This window comes from Astyanax mexicanus, chromosome 1 (assembly GCF_023375975.1).
Source record: "Astyanax mexicanus isolate ESR-SI-001 chromosome 1, AstMex3_surface, whole genome shotgun sequence".
NCBI classification, from domain to species: Eukaryota; Metazoa; Chordata; class Actinopteri; order Characiformes; family Acestrorhamphidae; genus Astyanax; species Astyanax mexicanus.
The window spans coordinates 78837804-78859068 of NC_064408.1; the positions used below are offsets into that span (position 1 = coordinate 78837804).

The 21265-nt window shown below is 38.3% G+C and overlaps 2 protein-coding genes across 3 annotated transcripts; one reads left to right on the top strand and one right to left on the bottom strand.

Annotated features, from left to right (window-relative positions):
• The first annotated feature begins 822 nt into the window (after window positions 1-822).
• On the top strand, window positions 823-11326 carry slc10a1 (solute carrier family 10 member 1). Of its 2 annotated transcripts, none has more exons than XM_007232921.4 (5): window positions 823-910; window positions 5223-5611; window positions 6994-7198; window positions 9770-9948; window positions 10789-11326. In XM_007232921.4, exons 2-5 carry the CDS (start codon window positions 5247-5249, stop codon window positions 11024-11026), a joined length of 987 nt encoding a protein of 328 aa, XP_007232983.1. In that variant the 5' UTR covers window positions 823-910; window positions 5223-5246; the 3' UTR covers window positions 11027-11326. The 2 variants fall into 2 exon arrangements, with proteins under 2 accessions (XP_007232983.1, XP_015456685.1); XM_015601199.3 differs by lacking the exon at window positions 823-910 and adding an exon at window positions 1028-1110.
• A 1156-nt stretch (window positions 11327-12482) lies between these two features.
• srsf5b (serine and arginine rich splicing factor 5b) lies at window positions 12483-19418 on the bottom strand. Its single transcript, XM_007232922.4, has 8 exons — window positions 19317-19418; window positions 18770-18912; window positions 16551-16621; window positions 16337-16441; window positions 16166-16235; window positions 14779-14852; window positions 14190-14297; window positions 12483-13437 (listed from the first exon to the last, which is right to left on the bottom strand). The coding sequence occupies exons 2-8, from the start codon at window positions 18893-18895 to the stop codon at window positions 13209-13211; spliced, it is 783 nt and encodes a 260-aa protein (XP_007232984.1). The 5' UTR covers window positions 18896-18912; window positions 19317-19418; the 3' UTR covers window positions 12483-13208.
• Between the last annotated feature and the right edge of the window lie 1847 nt (window positions 19419-21265).

Consider the following 21265-nt stretch of genomic DNA (forward strand, 5'->3'; position numbering starts at 1 on the left):
AAGAACCAGAGCAGGGATGTAGCCAATGTTTTTTTTTCCAGCAGTAATCAGACACATGAGCTGCCCTCTAGAGGAAGCCTAAAATAACACACGCAGCACATGGGCTAGTATGTGAACAATTACATTCACAACGCAGCCTGTTGTTTACGCAAACGAATGGTCAATCTGTTAGTGTAAAAATCTTTAGATTTTAAGCGTTAGATATACCAACACTAAAAAAAACTTTGCACAGTGTGTCTGTTAATGCAACCAACAGCACCACACCACATGATCAATAACAGTACAATTATCTAGGTAGCCTCTAACAGCCATGCATGTGCCATCATTAGCACAGGGAAAACTAACTGTTGGAATTAGCCACAGGAAATAGAATAACAGATTAGAGAAGAAATGAGATGGGAGAAATGGGCTGTTTTGTCACTAAAACATATTAAGATGGGGAGCTACACATCATATTGCAACCAACCAGCAAAGGCACTAGACGGGTGATGGCTTTACTTGTGAGGAAATGTTGCACTGTCCATGCTTTTACACAGTCATTGGTCATTAAGTATATAAAACATAGCCTATGGCCCAATATAAAATAGAACATCAGGTTTTAAGCGGATTTTGTAACATGTGCACTTTGATCACAAAGCTGTGTCTCACATTTCAAGTACTGAAGATTCGATTAACGTATAAACTGATAAACACTGTAACGGGAGAGAATTCAGAAACTCAGTGTGAATATCACTAAAATCATTTACTACTGGTGGGTGGAGCTGCTTACTCTGAGGTAGGAAGGGAAGACGCCTTTTTAGTGGTTGAGTATCTTATCTTTTTTAGGTGCTAAATGTGACAACTTTATGACCCTCAGTGTTTAAATGCAGCAGTTCTTGGCAACAGACTGGAGCTGTAGGTCTTCACGATTGTGAGTAACCTTTCTTATAAATCAGTTTTTGGGGTATAATCGCAATAATACTTAAGGTTGTGCTATAGTGTGAACATTGGCATGAGTGTGCTGATCTACAACCACAATCAAATTTAATCAAATGCAGTAGAGCAAGCTAAAATATTCCTTTAATCTACAGACCTATTTTTCACATATCATATCGTAAGACCTGCTATTTGGTAAGTTACATTTATTACATGAAATGCTCCATAGATTTTGATTATGTTAAATTAAGGGGGCTGTATGTTTAGGAGGGCCACTGTTAAAACAATGTTTTTTTTTATCTTTGGCTTTAAAAAAAAATAATGTTACGTTTGAATCTAGAAATTTCTGGTATTTAATTAAAACCATTCTTCTCCAGCAGTTCAATTTTCCTCATGCCACTAGCTGCAGCACTGTCCAAAAGCATAATTGTTTATCCCTGTGCTCAACAGTTGGAGAGGAGTTGTTTTTTTAGCTTTATATTGATGATCATTTTTATGCTATGAATGCATAAAATATTTTATTTTCTGCCATTACGATTTTTTTTATAACAGTGCACTGCTACTCTAGTGTCTAGATAAATATTGTGCAGTGTTTCTCCTGCTTTCAGCAAATTGGTTATTGTAGAGAAGCCAATGGTTGCTGATTGTTGGGACAGGAAGTAAGAATTAGAATCAATATAAAAACTTTTGCATTATTTTCATCCCCTGGTGAATAGATTATGAATAAGCCTAATCAATTAATTATGGACTGATTCTTATCATGCATGTTTAATTAAAACCTGAAAATTCCAGATGCAAACATAATGCCTTTTTTAAAAGCAGAAGATCAAAAGAGGATGGCTTTTTGAGGTGTCCAAACCTAAATTATTTTTTCTTTTCTTTTTTTGATCTTTAACTTTCAGAGACCAGCTTATCTTCAGCTTGGTGCATGCCTCTGATCTGCATGTTTTTCAAAAATATACAATTTACAGTTATTTCAGTCAGTATAAATTGCATAAGACCCATGAATCTGTGTCATAGGACACATATATAGAGGTTGCTGATTTCTCCAGTAACTGTATGGATTTGTTCAGTTCCACCACCATATGTATTTTTAAAAACTGCAGTAATAGACTATAAATCCTTAAACAAAAGACAGCATTCTATAAGATACCTGTAAAATGTTAAAGTATTTAGCCAGTAATATGCAGCTAAATTATAAAATGCAACTAATTATAATATAGTACGTTTCATAAACAACTCTACTATTCTGAAGAAAATTGGAAAACACCAAGAGGTACATCTTGTTGTTTTCTTTGCACGCTGCTGATTTGCAAGGCTGGCATAAGACACAGGTTTAAATCAGATAAACTGTTTTTAAGTTATTCTATATGGAAATGTTGTTTGTTTTGAAACGATATCCTGCAAAACCTGCCATTCTGAAACTCACTGTGGGCTGTGCTGTGCTGTGTAGGATGTGGTTGCTGAAAGATAAAAGAGTTGAGTTGGCACCCCAAAAAATCTGAGTTGCACCCAGGGCTGAAAGCAGATTTGTCCCAGATGAAATAATTGTTACATCATTGTGTTTCTCTGATTGTGTAAACATCTGCCCGGGTCTGCAGGTTGCAGTCACATGGGTTTTATCTGTGGGACAAAGAGCAAGAGAAAACATGATTACCGGTGTTAAAGGCATAGTCCAACAGTTTAGTATACAATCAGTTACTATAAAAACTCACTTCAACTCATTTCCTTACTCAAACTCCTGTAGATTACAAATCAATAACCAGATTGATAAAGACTGCCGGCAGGAAATTTCTGGTTGGTGAACTATTCTCAGTCCAGTGGTGACTTAGTTCAACACTAAGGTGTTTAAAAACTCCAGCAGAACTGCTGTGTCTAACTTACTTGTACCAGCACACAACACACACTAACACACCACCAAGCCAAGGGTCACCACAGTGATGAGAATGACCCACCACCCAAATAATACCTGCACTGTGGGGTCTTTACCATTAAAGATTTGGGTGAAAAAAGAAAATATTAAAGTATGATAATAATAATACAAACTATATAAATTATATAAATATAAAGTGCTTCTATATGCTTGTAGAAGGTGGTCATAATATTGTGACTTCACTGTGTATAATAATAGATAAATATATGAAAATATAAATGTCCTTTGTATAAAATCACAAAAAATCCTGTACAAGCTTCAAAACCAAAATCACACTTGACACATGTGATCAAGAGGTTAAAAGGAAGAGGGAGGCACCGATAGCAAACGCAGAACCCTTTTGTTATTTTACCCGCTTTACTCACATAACTTGCGCGTCACAGGTGAGTTTTCAGCTTGACTTTTCATTCAAACTAGATAACATGAAGTAAATTACTGCACAGTTTGTTAGGTTTATTATTAAAATACTGCAGTGTTATCTCTAAAAATGGAAAAAGCCAATGTGACTAAACACAATGTGAGAAGTATGACATCATTAACCTTAGAAAAGCGTGTATGCTAATGGATGAAAATTAACATGTGCAATTTTCTAGGTTTAATGAAGGATGAAAATTAAACAACAAATAAATGAGTGCCCTGAGAAAGTATATCCAGGTATATCAGGTGAGCAGAAGTACAGTAGGTGGGCATGTAATTTTGCTCCCCACTTATTCTCAATGGCAACAAAAATCAAATTTTAAACAAAAGTTTGTACACAAACTGGGCATAAGATCAAAAAAGCTGCATACAAGCCCACATCACACAATAAGACAGAAGCTATAAATAAAAATGCAGAGTGAATTTGTAGTTTTTTTCTGAAGCTTATTTGCTAAGGTAGCCTCTGGTACAGATACACAGAGTGTCAGAGAGCTCAGTTTAACTGGTTTTAAAAGGCAATTAGTAGGAAATGAGTGCGAGTGTGTGAAATGGCTACACAGTCTCCCCTGTCCACTCCCACACAAACACCAAGCTCACCCGGGTTGCCAAGGGGAGGACACTGAACTCATGCAAGATGAATTTAATAACTTCTACAGGTATCTACTGTTATATTGACAAAACTTTACACAATAGACAGATAAATAAACCGCTAAAAAGCTAGTTAGCTGCTAGGACTGGTCATAAGTATAGTTTACTTTTACTCTTTTTGGACATAAGAAATTGTTTAACATAAAATCACATTCGTAGCTAAATTGAGTCAATATAGCATCTAACTTTTGGTTTCTGGCGTATATTTTCGGTAAACTTGTCACTGCAGTGGAAGCAATCAGATACGACACATCCGAACTGACTGCAGTTCATGTTTGCATGAGTAGCATGACTGTGTTAGCCAGCACAGTCCAAATCACTCTAGCTAACCAAGCTAAGTTAACGCTAGCTCTCTAAATTACCCACTGCGTTGTTATCTTAGTGTACACAGACCACTTGTATAAATGTGAATACTCATTTTTTTTTAATGAATTAAAATGTCTAACCAAGTAGTTGTGATTAAATTACCAGGATAAAGTAGCTAACTTACCTGTTTTTTGGGGAAAGGAGCAGCTTTCTATCTGTCGAACTCAATTCCAATGTTTACTCCTGCTTTATTTCATCTTTGAGCTTTTTCAACGAAGAATTGGTTTAACCAAGGCTAACAAACTAACCGCTAACTTATGTTAAACTGTTCACTTATGTTAACTTATGTATCATAAATCAAAATTCATCAGTTCTCAGACTAACCGCTATGTTAGCCCTTAACAGGCTAACCACTAACAAGCTAACCAATATGTTAGCCCCTCACCGACTAACTGCTATGCTAGCCCCAACAAGATAACTGCTAACAAGCTAACCGCTATGTTAGCCCCAACTGCTAACAAGCTAACTGCTATGCTAGCCCGAACAGGCTAACTGCTAATAAGCTAACCGCTTTGATAAAAAATAGTGCCAAAGTGGGTTTCCCCTTCTGATTAAATCAAAATTCACCAGTTCTCAGACTTACCGCTATGTTAGCCCCTAACAGGCTAACCGCTGACAAGCTAATCACTATGTTAAACCCCTGACCGGCTAACTGCTATGCTAGCCCCAACAGGCTAACTGCTAACAAGCTAACCGCTATGTTAGCCCCAACAGGATAACTGCTATGCTAGCTCCAACAGGCTAATTGCTAATAAGCTAACCGCTTTGTTAATAAATAATGCCAAATGATTTCCTCTTCTGCTTAAATCAAAATGTATCAGTTCTCAGACTTACCGCTACGTTAGCCTCTAACAGGCTAACCGCTAACAAATTTACTGCTATGATGTGTGTAACTAATCATCTGGACTGTTGTTTAACTGATAATAATGTCTTTGCTTTACAGAGAAACAGCCAGAACAGACCAATAATGGAGGTCACTTTCAACCAAACGAACTTCACCTTCTTTAACTCCTCTGTGGATTATCCAGAGATTCCTGAAGTTGTGGATAAGGCCATCAACGTGATCATTTTAGTCATTGTTTTTCTCACCATGGTTTCCCTGGGCTGCACTATGGACGTCTGGAAGATAAAGGATCACATCTGGAAGCCCAAAGGAGTTGCCATCGCTGTGGTGGCTCAGTACGGCATTATGCCCCTCTCAGCCTTCTCTTTAGCTAAACTGCTCCAGCTGGGCCCTATGGAGACCGTGGCAGTGCTGGTGTGTGGCTGCTCTCCAGGAGGAAACCTCTCCAACATTCTGGCCCTGGCAATCAAGGGAGATATGAACCTCAGGTACACTTCTAACCCTTAGAGTTACAGTGGGTGTGTTTAAGCAGGAGATCCACTAAAATGTGCAGAGTGGCAGAACCAGGATTGAGAATGACTTAGCTACACTGTGAAAATTGATTTGAAGCTATGGAGCAAACCCTAAAGGTGCTGTGAGAAACGTGTGCTTTTAACAGAGTAGAAAAGTGCGAACATTATATATAACTTATATATAACCCATGAGTAGGGGTGGTTGTTACAGATTAAGGTGCTTGTTGTAACTAAAAAGTCTGGTAAACTGGGAAACAATAAAAATGGCAAATGCAGGCATTGCTAAAAAGGTATAAAGCCCTTCAGTACTGTGCTCTGGAGAAGTTTACATAGTATTACAGAAGTGAAGCAGTTTAAATAGATACAGAAATAATCATCCACTCACTACTGTATTTATGTCTGATAAATAGGGAATATTCCTAAATTAATCTATATATCGAATTGGAAATTGAGTAGAATTGGGACCTTGTGAATTAGAAAAAAATTAATTCAGAAAATCAGTGGTGATGTCCAGTCCTAATACACTATATCACCAAAAGTATTCCCTCACCCATCCAAATCTCTTAAATTCATGTAGTCTTCGGATAAGCTCAAAAACAATGTGTAGAGAGCTTCATTTATTTGGTTTCCATGGCCGAGAAGCTCCACCCCAAGCCTTACGTAACCAAACACAATAAGGCTAGTGGATACTTTTGGTAATATACTGTGTATAATGAAGTTGTTTATTTTACTGATTTTATTAAGATTATTTATAGATGATTGCATATTGTTGCTGTTGTTTCTATTAAAAATCTAAGATTTTGTTCTCCTGTAAAATTAACTTTTTGAAGATTTAAGATTTGTGTGACAATATATGTGCTATTATCTGTACATGAGTCCCTGTCTAAACATGGTCTCACTGTTTTAAAAAATATAAAGCTTTGTAAATGGCTCTTCATTGTAACCTATTTGTGACAGAGTACAGGTTTAATGACCTATTGTCTACTGATAATTGATAATCATAATACTCATAATTATAATATAGCCTGCAATGTTGTTGCTGGCTATATTATAATTATAATATTGTATCAGAAGATTAACTTCAAAAGAACAGGTGAGTCTGTAGGACAATGGTCATGACTTATGACCTAAAATGCGTGTTGAACTGTTGCCACAGTGTCTTGCACAACATGTTTATAATGAGGCTAAAATGACTGGCACACATGAGGTCACACATATTTAAAATTGTTACAAATACACTGTTCCAAAAATGGTTCTTGACTAAATTAATCTTTAAATGAATTCACTGTGAGTACATGCAGGTTTGTGAGCACAGTGTGCTTCTGTTTCATCAGTTGTTTGTGTGTGATCTGTCTCAGTATTGTGATGACCACCTGCTCTACAGTGCTGGCACTCGGCATGATGCCCCTGCTGCTCTACCTTTACTGCCAGAGCTTTCCTGGCCTGGAGAACGCTGTACCCTACGGAAACATTACCATCAGCTTAGTCATGACCCTGGTGCCCTGCGCTGTCGGCATCTTCATCAACTACAAAGTACCAAAGTATGCCAAAATCGTCACAAAGGTGGGCACCGGTACAACACAGCTTGTAGTCTGAGGATAAAACAAATCTGCTTGTTCACATCAAAGAGTTTGCATGGATTCAGTTAACATGAACATAAACTCTGATCAACCAAACCATTAAAACCATCTGCCGTGGGACTTTCATGAATCACCTAAATGAACCTTTAGCAAACCGACTCTATCACTGGTTCCCAGGTTGTCATTCTTTGACCACTGCATACTACAAACACCCACTCTGTCCCCAGAGTCATCCACCCTTCACAATGTGGGCTCTTGTTAAAGTGGCTTAGATTCTTATTTAAACCCATTTTTAATGCTTACAAAACATCACCTTCAAGAACTGACTCTTTACTCACCGGATATTTTCTGTATACCCCACCACTTGACATATTGGTTTTAATGTTATGGTTGATCACATACATAAATACAACCTCAAATCAAAAGTTAATAATGAGGTAACAAAAATAAAAAAATAAACAATAAACTAAATTCAATCAATCAGCCTTTTTTTTTACTCTGTAATACATTGAGGGTAACCCTCATTTTCAATGCAGCCGAACATTTACGAATTAGAGAGGCTGAAATTTTTTTTTTAATCAAGTATTTAATCAGGTGAGCTAAAATAAGGAACTACATAAACAAAACAATCAAAATTAAATGAAAAAAGCATTAGAAAACCAAGCAAACAATAAACAAATATTTAATTAAGAAGAAATAAAATAATTATAAAGAGATTAATAATTAGAATAATAAAATATATAAAATAAAACATAAATAAATGATAAATTAATTAAATAAAAATGTAAAAGGCTAAAAGTAAAACAAGGACAACTATAAATGAATAATAAGTATAAAATAAATAAAAGGAATTGTTGTAAGTAAAATGAAAGGTGGGTTAACCCCCACCTCTCGTCCGGGGTACAACTCCCCTACGTGTTCGTTTGATAGAGAGTCGTAGACAGGTGGAGTGAAGTTGAAAGCAAACCAAGTATTTATTACTGAATTCAGGAGAACCAATACATACAAAACAGTTAACAGCCGTCCCAGTAGAAGTTCTGACCCCCCTCTGATCTGACTCCATGTTTATACCCCAAATGACGTGAAGCCTGCTGATGAGGCGTTGCTAAAATCATCTCATGTTAGTATGCATATTCTCACGTGTTAGTGTTCAAGTTTCACAGGTCTGACCGGACCACTAGTGTTTGGCCTTGACTGTATCCAGCCGGACAGTGTGGTATTGTTTTAAGAATTGACTGGGTCCAGTCAGACAGTGTGATATTGTTCCAGTAATTAGACAGTGCCGCCCTCCCTATGTGCGCGCGTCCTCCCGCTTTGGTAGGTGAAGGATTTTGCACGCACAGAGAGAAAGGCCGCACTGTTCGTCTCGAAGTCTCCTTTGTATCAATTTAGTTCATCCAGAGTGCACTAGCTGATGATTGATGGTCGTTAGTCAGAGACATGCAGTAAACGAAATGCTTCAAGCATGAGCTACACAAGCCTCACAATAGATCTCATGTGTTATATGTTAATGTGTTAGTGGCGCGTGGTTAGACCGCCATACAATAGACCCTATGTGTTAGTAAACGCCTTATGTATCGTGTGGGTTAATTTGTCATAATAAAGTCTGTGTTAGTCACATGCCTGATCAAACAATGTTTTACTATATATGTAAAGGATATATTGTGATTATTGGTTAATCTTCTATATAAATGCGTGTAAAATACACTGTGAGTAAAAATGATCAAATGTAAGGTGAGTATTGGTTAATGCATATAAAATACAAGGTTTCACACAATGATTATGTCATTATAGATACTAAGATAAGTAATCATAACTGAAAGATATTTGTCAATACACCCAAAGTGTAATAAACAGTTATTCTTCAGTACAAAAAAGGTAAAAGAAAAACTCAGTTTTATGCAGTTTAAGATTGGAAGAGATTTTCATTGTTCCCTTTGCAAAATTTTGTAAAACCTTTTAAGAAATCTGAAGGAATTTCAGTGTGTAAAGGGCAAGTGCACAAGCTGAAGCTAAACTTCTGGGATCTTTGATCCCACAGATGGCACAACAGCAAGAACCATCATTCAACATTACCATGGCAAAACATTGTCATGCACTACAACACAGAATTACATTCATAAATGCCACTTAAAAATGTACTGTGCAAAACATAAGCCTTATTTTAACCATGTCCAGAAGCAGCGTTGTCCTCTCTGGGCTCTGAATCAACTGGGATCAAACATCTTTTATTGGAATTGCAAACTGCAGTCAGATGAATCAGTGTTCCAGATGTTTTTGAAAAGGACCGTCCAGACTGTTATCAGGACTGGGTTGACCCTTAATGGAAAACGTGTCGATTTTTTAAAAATGTGATGATGACTCTGTAGTGCTGTACCTTAAGATGTGTTTGCAGGAAAAATGGGACTAAATAAGACCTAAACGCAAGCAAAACGTGTAAATTATTGGCTTTTACCCTACTGTCTTAACTATCTTTTGATTTGAGGTTGTGTATACATATTTAAATATGCAGCGCTAGAAAAGACGGGTGAGTTTATTCTGTGTGTTTTCTCAGGTTGGGATGAGTATAATGGGATTGGCATTTACAGCCCTTGCTATTCTGGCCAGTATTACATTAGGAAAGACCATCCTGACAGTGACATCACCTGCACTGATGACCACAGCAGCACTGATGCCGCTGATCGGATATGTACTTGGATACCTTCTGTCTGCCCTTTTCAGGCTTAACCCAGCGTAAGTGAACTTACCAAGCTTCTAATATTTTTTGTTCAGTGCTCCAGTTTTAAAGGTACTAAGTCATCATTTTAAGATGTGAAACTCAAAATATCTCCTTTTGACATACTAAATAATAAGTATTCATTATTTTAAGATACTAAATTATTAATTCTGAGATGCTGACCATTATTTTGAAAAACTACAACATTAATTTGAGATACTAGGTCATTATTTTGAGCTACTAGACAGCATAAATCTTAAATAACTACTTAGAATTTCAATAAAATAACTTAGTATCTCAAAATAATAAGTAAGCAATTCACGTAATAATGAGAAAAAATATATATATATATTTTAGGTAGCGAGTATGAGCTTCCATTGGTAGTAAAGTTGTCAAGTATTATTTCATTTGATACAAATTATGTTTTCTGTTTTGTTGGGAAGCTGTTGTAAGTAACCGTGCTGCAGTAGCCTTAGCTGAGCTGGTTATCTTTGCAATATAGTGACTAAATTGGAAGGTGGATGTTATTGTTATAGTCCACAGTGGTACCATTTAATATAGATAATAAAATAGCAAGTACACAGAACCTCAATAGATCCTATGTTCTTGTTCTTGTCAGTTTGTTATTGCAAAGTAACTCATCAAAAACTTTCTTCCCATGAACCATAGTCTGTTCTTGGTATTAAAACATGATGCAGGCAGCAGCTCACACTATTAAAATAAATATGATTCACAAAGTACTTGCACACAGTTTGAAGGATCAAGTGAAGACATGTCTCATTCTGCTCCCTGTATACTGTATGAATCTAACAGATTCAGATTCAAAGCTTGCTCATCATTCTTATTTTAACACCCAGTTGTAGGAGGACGGTTGCCGTGGAGACAGGTTGCCAGAACAACCAACTGTGTGCCAGCATCCTGAGGGTGGCCTTCCCTCCTGAGGTCATAGGACCCTTCTACCTCTTCCCCTTCGTCTACGTTTTCTTCCAAGTGTCCGAGGCGCTGGTCTTAATCATCCTCTTCAGATGCCACGAGAGATTTTTTTCAAAGAAGAAGAAAGTGGTGTATGAACTGGGAATGCAGGACATTCAGTAAAAACCTGAGACAAGTATAAACCACACACAGATATACTGTCCCTAAAGACTTTTAAAGATTTGCTGAAGACTTGTGCTTGTTCTTCAGAAAAATATATGTATATACAAAATGCTAGTGATGAAACCTTTTTTATATACCAAATCATTCATAAGCTGCCTCATACCTCCACTGACAGACTGGAACCAGTCTGTGGTTTAAATGTTATGGCTGATCAGTAAGTGTGTATATACAAAAATGATTGCTGTCAAACATTTGTCTGGTTCACTTCATGCTTAATTAAAGGCTTTTAATATACACCCACTCCTGCATTTTAGGTAGGAATGGCATGCTGTTTCTTAGGAACATGGATACGCATATACAAAACGTTAATGTTAGGCACTTTTTTTTTACCAAATCGTTTATAAATTGCCCTATTACAAGACACGCTAGATTTCTGGGATGATTCAACATCACTCAAAAACTAAGAAATCACATGTACAGTACCAGTTAAAAATGCACATCATTCAGTTTGTATTTTTTTTCCTAAATTGTAATGAATACTGTAGTCATTTAGACTAGACACATAAGGAATCATGTAGTCAAACCAAAATACTGGTTGCTGGTAAGTCTGATTAATTTATTTTGTGCAACAGGGGTGACTCTTGTTCTTCCTTTCCTGAGGCGGTCCGGATGAGAGCCAGTTTCACCATAATGTTTTTGATGGTCTTTGCAGTTGCCCTTAAGGATTTTTCAAAATTCTTGAAATTTCTCAGATTGACTGACCTTTTCTTAAAGTACTTTTTTCCTTTACTTAGTTGAGTAGTTCTTACCATAATAAGGATTCAAACATTACTTAAAATAGAGCTATTCACTGTATACCAACTCTACCTCTTCACAACACAACTGATGCACTCAAACACATTAAAACACACCTTTTTTATTTTTTAATTACATTACTGAAGCAAAACACTGATCCGTTTTAAGGTTAAGTTCAAAGCTGGAGACTACATTGGTGGCCTATGCCTGGTAGCTACCAAATGGCATTGTATGTGTTTCTGTAGGATTTACTACCTTTTTTTTTCTGTATAATAAATATTCATGAGCCCTGACTACAAAAAGTTATGTAGTATGTGCTACATTAGCTGGTGTAGTGGATTTATCCTTTAGGTACTGCTGAAATTACAGTAAGCAAGCAAGCAGGCAGGAGACTGTAAGCGCTTAGACTTCATGTCTTCATGAAGACTTCATGTCTTCAAGACTTCAGCACCTGCGCTGTACTAATTTCCCTTTTCACCCTGAAGAAAAACTTGATACCCCCAATTGTCACTGTATAATTCGCACACCATTTGTTGTTAGGTAGAGGCACTAAAAGTCAAAGTATTAAATGCTAATACAAACTGGGTCAAAACAAAGAAGTTCACAAAACACTTCATTGTACTGTGACAAATTAATCACTTAAAATAACAGTACAGCCATGTTAGGATTCTTGTGAGTTTATTTGGTAATACATGAATTCAAATCAATGTCCAATGATATTGAAAGGTTTGTTTACAGTAGAAGAGTATAAGAAAATGACAGACAATTCCCAGTCAGGTGGCATGCATCAAAACCCTTTATGCCAACACCCATATTGATGCTGAAATAAAACATACAATTCCAAATTCCACACAATTATTAAAACATGTTTAAACTTGCACCAATTTATTAAACAAGGTCCTCAATTTCAGCGCTATCAAGCGAAACAAAAATTATATTTGACTGATGAAACATAAAACAAACACACAACATTTGCTTGAAGTATGCAAGGTGCCACAACAGCATTTGAATGTTTCCTGTTACACAATGACTAAAAGCACAAATTAATATAAAAAAGGTACTCACCTATTAATATTACTAGCAAGATCACAGCTCTCATTCAGGGGAAATGTGACACTACTCAGAGGACACAAATGCAAAGCTTACCGAGAACAGTAGAAAACTGCAGCTCTGTCTACGGACATGAATTTACCTCTGAAGACTGTGAGTGCACAGCAGGCTTCAGACTCGAGGTCACTGCTGCTATCAGTGGCTGTAAAGATATTAAATCTGTCCCGTCGCTCACAAGGGTTGAAACGCCAGTTTGGAACAGATGCTAAACAAACACAAGCGTGACCAACAGTGTCTGACCGAAGAGTGAAGCTTCAGCGGGATGGGTGGAGCTGCTTCAGCAGCGGCTGTCGGTGGATGGAGAGCGAGAGGCTGGGGCCCGCTGGGGTGGGGGAGATCTGGATTCTGAACGGGCCCGCTTCGTCTCCTTAGCTCTTTGGGTGGGGGAGGGTGAGGGGGTTGAGGATCGGCTGCGCGAGCGTTTGTGGGCTTTGGGGCTGCGGGATGGCGTGCGACTACGAGAACGGGAACGGGATGAGCTGTTGGACCTGGAGCGACTTCTGGACCTAGGATAAGAACAGAAGAGCATGAGAAACAAATGCAATACAGCAGGATCACCAACATTCACAATAAATTCTCAATAAACATTGCCTTTCACTGAAAATTAAGAAATCTTTTATTTCTCTTTTAAAAGGTGCCATTTTTCAGATACAAGATTATTTTATGCGACAGCATTGATATGCAAAACCTTTCTGTACTGATTGGCTGCCCTGTGTTGTGCTTCATTTAAAAAGAAGCCAATGATAAAACGTGAAATTGTCAGGAACTGCTAACTCACTGTTCAATTGTTTTCCCAAATGTAACTGGGCTACAGACTAGGTGTAGTAACAGTGCATCAGTTCAATACAGTAATGTGGTCATATGTAAATTAACATTTGCAAAAACAATAATTCAAAACAGACTGGAGAGTGTTACATGTGCCCATACACTGATGCTTCTCGACACATATTTAATGTTTTAAAATATATAGATATAGATAATGTCTTAAAATTGAGATATTCAGAGAGTTAAAGTTGCAGATGGTTTGAAGAAGATTAACTGTGAAATAAGACCTAGAATAATATTCTTTTTCTTTAAAGCTTATGCAAATAAAAACTGTACTTTGCTGAACATTTATTCAATACTTTAGCAATTTATGTGACCACAGAAGTCAGTGGAATGGTACTTGAGCTTAGTAAAAATTGATTTAGCATGTGAGAAAACACTGAAAAGTTCTGTTTTTTTCAGAAGTGGACAGTTAAAAATAGACAGTACTCACTTTTTCCTGGCTGCCTCAATGAGCTTGATCTTCCTTCCATTGATTTCTTTCCCAGATAGCTTCTCCAGAGCATTTTTCAGATCACTGTGGGAGGCAAACTCAACCACACTGTGAAGAGAAAATCAAAACACAACCAAATTTAAAGAACCAGTTTGACAGGTTTGACATTTTGGTAACTGTTATTCATAATTTATATCTAATCATTATCTGAGCAACAATTGTAAGCAAATACAAACTAAATGTACTATACACTGGTGCCTTTTTTGAGCACACTATGTATCCACAGATCAGGCTGGAAAAAGTAAGTGAACATTTTTTTTTTCCTAAGAGCTAACTGACAAAGCATTGATGTTAAATATTAAAATGGAGGTATGACTTTCATTGGGGCTTTTGTATAAAAGGCACACAAAGTTTGTGTAAATCATGCCTCAAGACAAATATCTTTCAGAAGATTTGCTCTAGATTTAGCAATGTTAAATACCTTGGTGTACATCGATACAGTTAAACAAATTGCTAAAAATGAAGAAAATCTCACGACTGTTGCTAATCAAGAGTTTCAAATTAAAAAATAAAGAGTAAATAAGCTTACCCCTCATTGAGCTTTGGGCGATGAGCATCAGCAAAGGTAACCTCTCCAGCCTGCCTCATAAAATCCTTCAAGTCCTACACAGGTGAAAGAGCACTCTTATTGGAATATGCACCAAATCCAGACTTAATTAATAATATACTAAAAAAATATATACATATATGCCTAAATGAATGTCTAATTGAATAGTCTGACGACAGGATATTAAGTCCAAGAATCTCTAAACACCAGTTTAAACCTGGTCAGCAGATTCCTGTGGATCTAGATGTAACTGTTAGTGAGTTCAACAAAATATTAAGGTGGATGATATAAATGCTGCTGTTTAGTTGTCACAGATTGTTTTCAAGAAAAAAAAATAAAAATACTTCAATTTCTGTGAATGTACATAAATAAGAGTGTCCTAGAGATAAATCATGTATGTGACTGGCTTAATGCACATTTTTAAAATTTCAGAAGTGCTTTGATATTCTTGGACCTCGTAAGTGTTTAGAGCAGACCAGCAAAGGATTTGTGTGGAACGGCTTGTTGTGACAGACAAGTAAAAAATGAATACATATGCCTCCCATTTTGTAGGCGGTAGGGCAGAGGGCTTCCCCTGCCAGTCCCGCCCTGTGTGCCCCCGTAGGGGCACTGAGAGTGAACAGGGAGGAAGAGAGTGGACTGATACCTGGGAGCGTGGCCACTGGGTCTGTCCCAGACCAAAACCTCGAATGGCAGCTTAACTCCTGGGCCACATGTGAGCGGGATGGGGGGAGGAAACCGAGCGAAGCCTCTCAAATTACCGAACCCCCTCGATCGAATACGCCACAGACTTGCTCTGTCTCTTTCCCTTTCTGCTCTCTCTGCCCCTCTCTGTTTCGTTCTCTCGCTCTCTCTTTCAGCACGGCTCCGTCCCATTTCCGCCGTAAGGCGGCAGCCAATGCGTCTAGAGGAGAGGAAAGCTCCCCCTGAGCGAGTTCACACACACCAGCAGGGGTCAACTAGGAGAGGACCACACAGACCGCCACGAGGGGCTCAGGCTCAACCCAGAGAGAGGGACCCTGAAGGGCTTAGGGCCACCATTAGCGAGCTCTTCCATACGACACAACGATCAGGCTGGCAAATAAAGGGGTGAACAATTGGTTAAAACAGGCAAGTTACTATGGTTTAGTGTATGATCTTTTTCCGTCTGTATAATGTCCTTAATAATTGCAGTAAGCTACATACCTATAGTTTTGATTAAAACATGTTTTCAGGTAGCTTGATGAGAACTCTTTGCCTTTACAGATTTGCCTTTAATGCAAATGACTCATAATACTTCAAAAAAGTTTATTAATTTACTGTTCAACATGCTCAGATTTACCTTATTCAGATTCAGAACACATTACAGACTAAAGCAGTGGGCACTCACCTGCCAGCTCACTCTTGAAGAAAGATTCTCTACAATCAGACGGTTCTCAGTGCGCATCGGAGGGGGATTCCTAAAGGGGTTTTCATACGCAAGTTATCACAACGCAAAATTATAAACAAACCTTGACAATACAAGAGAGAAGTAAAATTTTTATAAACAGTTACAACATACCTCCGGCTATCCTGTGAGCCACGGCCATAACGATCTGGGAAGCGTCCTCCGCCTCCCCGACCCCTGCCTCCACGCAGGCGGACCCGTGCGTGTTCTATAGTCACCCTGCATTAAAAGAAACTAGAGTGACTAGTGTCTTTTTATAGTGACTAGAGACATGAGTACCATGACACCATTAACTGTTTATTAATTATAATAAAAAAATAATAATTACCTCTCATTGCACAGCTCTTTCCCATCAAGCTCATATACAGCATCCTCAGCATCTCTCGGATCATCAAACTCCTATACGTAAGCAGAGACAAAGCAAAGGAGAAATGTGTGGTAAATTTACAGTAACACATTTCATATTTTTGGCATGGGGCAAACTGGATCTCTGCCTGTTCTATATAGCATGCTTTGGCTTTTATACAATTCTCGCATTCTTCCCTGTAAAGCCCACAAGGTTTCTTTAGTGCTACTGGAGTGGAGCTAAACAGTCTAAATTATTTGACGAAGATTATGGGATTTCAGTCAGTTTTTTATTTTTTTTTTCCCCCTTTACTTCATTTCTGGTGCGTACCATCTTTATTAAAACAACCAGCCCAAGCAATAGATGCTGACACATGCATCTGCAGCACTCCCAGGCAAAGGCAGTGATTATTTTTATAGATGCACTCTTTTCTTGTCAAAAGAAGCCCCATGTCTCTACTACCCCCAGTAGCCAAGTAGGAAGGCAGCTAAAGCTGCTCAATTGCATGTTTTCCACAATATGGACGTGTGATCCCACTTTTAATGCATAGGTGGTAGAAATACTATTGTTTTCTCACTGTATGCCAATGAAAGCATACTCTAAATTGGATAAGGGGATTGGGCTCTGTATGCCACTATTAGCAACATGGCCGCTTTCTCCTTAGCTAGCATTTCTTGCTTTAACGGCTTACGTACCAAAAGAGATATAAATTCTCATCTCTGGCAACAAGAGGGGTCAATACCACCCCTCTTTTGACTGCCTCTCAAGGAGTTACTTGAAGAGATGGGCCCAATTTGGGAAAGTAACCTCAATCCAGCTTTATGTAAGGAGATCTGGGTCAATAGGCCACAATCTGCACAATTCTAGCAGAGTTCAAAAAGATCAAAAAGATCTTTGATCTAGTCAATGCAGATTTTTGCCTGCCTTAAAAATGCTAAACATCCTGGCCCACATTGCTTCTAAAAGAGGTATCATTAGTTTTGTTTAGACATTTATGAGAGCTGATGAGGTTCTAGCCCCGTTTACACAGTATGGAGGACAGAAAAAGTGTCTGACTCAGTTTAAAAGTGGCATCTGTTGTCTTTTTGTTATGTCTGAAAAAATCAACTTGGTCTGACAGGGCCTTAAGAAACCCAGCTCCAAGCAATACGGCAAACAGTCATTTGCTGCAGCTGCCATTAGGCACCAGCTGGCACAACCTCCCTGATGGCCCCTTATGGCCAAAAGACACAGGAATATTGGGGTTACCCCTCATCATGTAAGAAAAAACCCTTGGAGCTCAAATCGTTCAAATCCTGACAGTCTATATAAAAGTAATTTTTGGCATTTAAACATAGTTAAAGTTACTGAGATCTGATATATTTCAATCTATAGCAGAGCATACATATTTAAGTGAGGCTAGTTAGAACAGTTTTTGTTGTGCATCTCGAACAAATAAATTTAATTAATCTCCATCTAAGGCATTGGCAGTCCTTGGGCAGGCACTGAGGAATCCTTCATACAACTGATAAATTAATTAATTCAGGACTTCTGAGGACAATAGTTAGATGAAGCAGGGTCAGGGTCAACGTGAAAGTACAAAGCTGCATCTGCAGTGTTTGTGACCTGGTTATATTTGAACAAAACATGGATATTGTAATCAAGCAATAATACACTTGAGGTTTGTGCAATAATGTGCAATATTGCCACTGCTGTGTGAATATTACACGTTATAACACGAGTGTATTATTGTGATATCATTATTATTTTATTGAAAGATTTAGAGTTAAAGAGGACTAGAAAATATGATCTCATTTGGTTATAAACGCTCCGCGAGTTTAAAAAGTTCCATTGCTGCTCTGTAGCTGCACTGTTTGGCTGTTAAGCGCTGTACTACTGCTAGGTTACCTGTATGTGGTGGAGTAATACATGGAGAGCTCTGGTTACAGTGCATTACCGGCTGATAATGGCACTCATAGAAGGCCTCTCAGCCTATCACACTGCAGGGTTAATTCAGACAAATGATCACAGGGTGGAACTAATAAAGGGGGTAAATAAAACGAACCAAATGAAAACGTAGGTGGATTAGTGGTATTATTGGCAGTATTTAGGTCACCCTCTTCACACCTACTGAAATAACCAGATTCCTCTCCTACACGACCCGGGCTGAGCTGCAGTATCTGTGGGTGTTTTTCTGCAGTAAACTAGTTAGACGGACTCACCACAAACCCGAAGCCTCTCTTTAGGTCGATGTCTCTGATCCTCCCGTAGCCCTTGAAGAAGCGCTCAACGTCCTTCTCCCTGGCGGAGGGATTCAGCCGCCCGATGAATATACGACAGCCGCTCATGATCCACAAACAGAGGCCTACAAACACACATATACACACAGAGAACAGCGGTCACAGAGAGCCGTGTTACCGCCGCGGTAACCCGCAGCGCATCAGAACAACGCGATAAACAGGCCATATCGCCCTACTGTACAATCTGTAGCAAGTAAACAAAGTAAACGAGTAATATAAAATTATCCGTTCCACCTTAAATGCTGCAGCAGTGAACGTGCTGTACGGGGGCCTGTGTGTAATCCTCCGCACCAGTTAAGGTGGAACGGATAACTGTAGCAGGCAGGTGTAGGAGAAGCCCACTCGTCCACTGTAGCTACAGATACGAGCATTAACTGCCCAGTACTCAACAGAACACACACTAAAATAACATTATTACCATATTAAACCCGATAAAACCCAGAATTTCACCCCAAAAGCGACCATTTACCTTCCCTGCACTTCACACGGCAGTGTAAGAGATCAGCTGCTGATCAACGACGACTCACAAAATGGCGTCAGAGCGAGGAAACAGCGGAGTGTCCTCCAGCTACTAAAACACAGCGAGGGGCGGGGGGAGGGTCACACACTACTACAACAACCACCTCAGATCACCAATAAGCACACTGTTACAGTTAACCAAGAACCTCTTCATTATAATAATACAAAAATAATACTAATACTGATAACAAACTACTACTAAAATAATATTAATGACTAATTAATTAATTAATAATTATAATAATACTAACAAATATTTAAAAAAAAAATTTAAATAAAAACATGCGCCTTGCAAAAATGTGCGCAAAATGCAAAAAAGCGCACAAAATGCGTAAAACCGCACAAATCGTGTAAAATGTGAGCGAAACGCGCAAACACACAAAATGCGTAAAAACGCAAGCCTTGCATAAAATCACACAAAATGCGTAAAAGCACACAAAACACACAATAATAATAAAAAAACACACCGTGCGTATAAAAAAGTGCAAGATGTGCAAAAGCCCACACAGTGCTGCTACTTTACAGATATACATTTTTTTGCCAAGACAGTGACCATACGTAAATATATTTAATTAACTATAATAGGAATGTTCAGAATGTGAGATAAAAATACATCAAATCTAATTTAATCTTTATTTAAAAAGATTGTCAATAATTTGACATCTTGTTTTATTTATTAACCTGTGTGCCCCAGATGTTTTAGGATGTTGCCCATTGTTGTTGTTCAATCATATGCCAGTAGGACGTCCTGATTTGTGTGCCAGATGCATTATGCATTCTGAAGCAAGGTGTGTGGATTAGTGTGCAGGACTGGGTTTCAGCTGCTGTAAGATGTCTTAACTGATGTTCCAGTGTGTGTGTCAGCAGCTGTAAGCAGTGCTGATTAGTGTGATGGCTGCTGTAAATTGTACCGATTGGCATACCACTGTGTATCTTAGATACTGTAAAATGTGCCAGTTGGTGTTCTGGATGTTGTACCACATGCTGTAAAATGTGCTAATTGGTGTGCCAGCTGCTGTACGATATGCTGATATGCACTGGTGTTCCAGTGAGTGTTATGACTTTTGTAAAGTGCCAGAAAGTACAAGGTGTGCTCATTTGGTGTGCTGGTTGGTGTACTACTTGCTGTAAGATTTGCAGATTAGTTTGCCGGCTGCTGTAACTTGTGCAAATCGGTGTGCCAGCTGTTATAAGATGTGCTGATTGGGATGCTGCTGTATGATGTGCCTGGTGCTGTAAAATGCACTGATTGGTGTAATGGACGGTGTACTGGCCCATTTCAGCTATTTGATGTGCTGGATGATCTGCACACTAACCTGTTGCGTTTTGTGCCAATTGATGCACCTGCTGTTGTAAGATGTGTCGATAGGTGTGACTGCTAATGAAAGATGTGCAGATTGGCATGCCGGTGTGTGTCCAGTGTAGTGGTTGCCCGATATTGTTTTTTTTTTTAATGGCCGATGCCGATATTTAAAGATCACAAGTGGCCGATGGCTGATATACAAAGCCAAAATTTTGTTTTCATCACAACAAATTTTTACCTTGCATTTTCCCCCATGTATTCACAACAATAATGATACACATTTCAGCCATCTGGAATTACACGATTAAAATAGTATAGTACTCTAAACTCACTTTAATGCCTCTGGCTTAAACATTGAATGTTTGAGAAACATTTACATTTGGAAAGTGTGCAGTGTAAAAAAAGAGGCAATGAATTCTTTTTTAAAACACACACAGAATATGGGTAAAATACTGACATAAATATTACAACAATATTATCTTACCTTAGACAGTCAGTGACATTACAGAGTAATGAGAGAATCTGAGCTGTGGGAAACTAGTTCTTTCCAGTGTAAATAGTCCAGTCTACTCCTTGAGCGGGCTGCCATAGCATTC

Excerpts from the sequence above, each read along its gene's own strand:
- slc10a1 (XM_007232921.4), top strand. The coding sequence starts at position 5,247 with ATGGAGGTCACTTTCAACCAAACGAACTTCACCTTCTTTAACTCCTCT. Across the intron at positions 5,612-6,993 it reads AAGGGAGATATGAACCTCAG|TATTGTGATGACCACCTGCT; the intron begins GTACACTTCTAA and ends GATCTGTCTCAG. Across the intron at positions 7,199-9,769 it reads ATGCCAAAATCGTCACAAAG|GTTGGGATGAGTATAATGGG; the intron begins GTGGGCACCGGT and ends GTGTTTTCTCAG.
- srsf5b (XM_007232922.4), bottom strand. The coding sequence starts at position 18,895 with ATGAGCGGCTGTCGTATATTCATCGGGCGGCTGAATCCCTCCGCCAGG. Across the intron at positions 16,622-18,769 it reads AGAGAGGCTTCGGGTTTGTG|GAGTTTGATGATCCGAGAGA; the intron begins GTGAGTCCGTCT and ends GCTTACGTATAG. Across the intron at positions 14,853-16,165 it reads CTTCAAGAGTGAGCTGGCAG|GACTTGAAGGATTTTATGAG; the intron begins GTGAGTGCCCAC and ends TCACCTGTGTAG.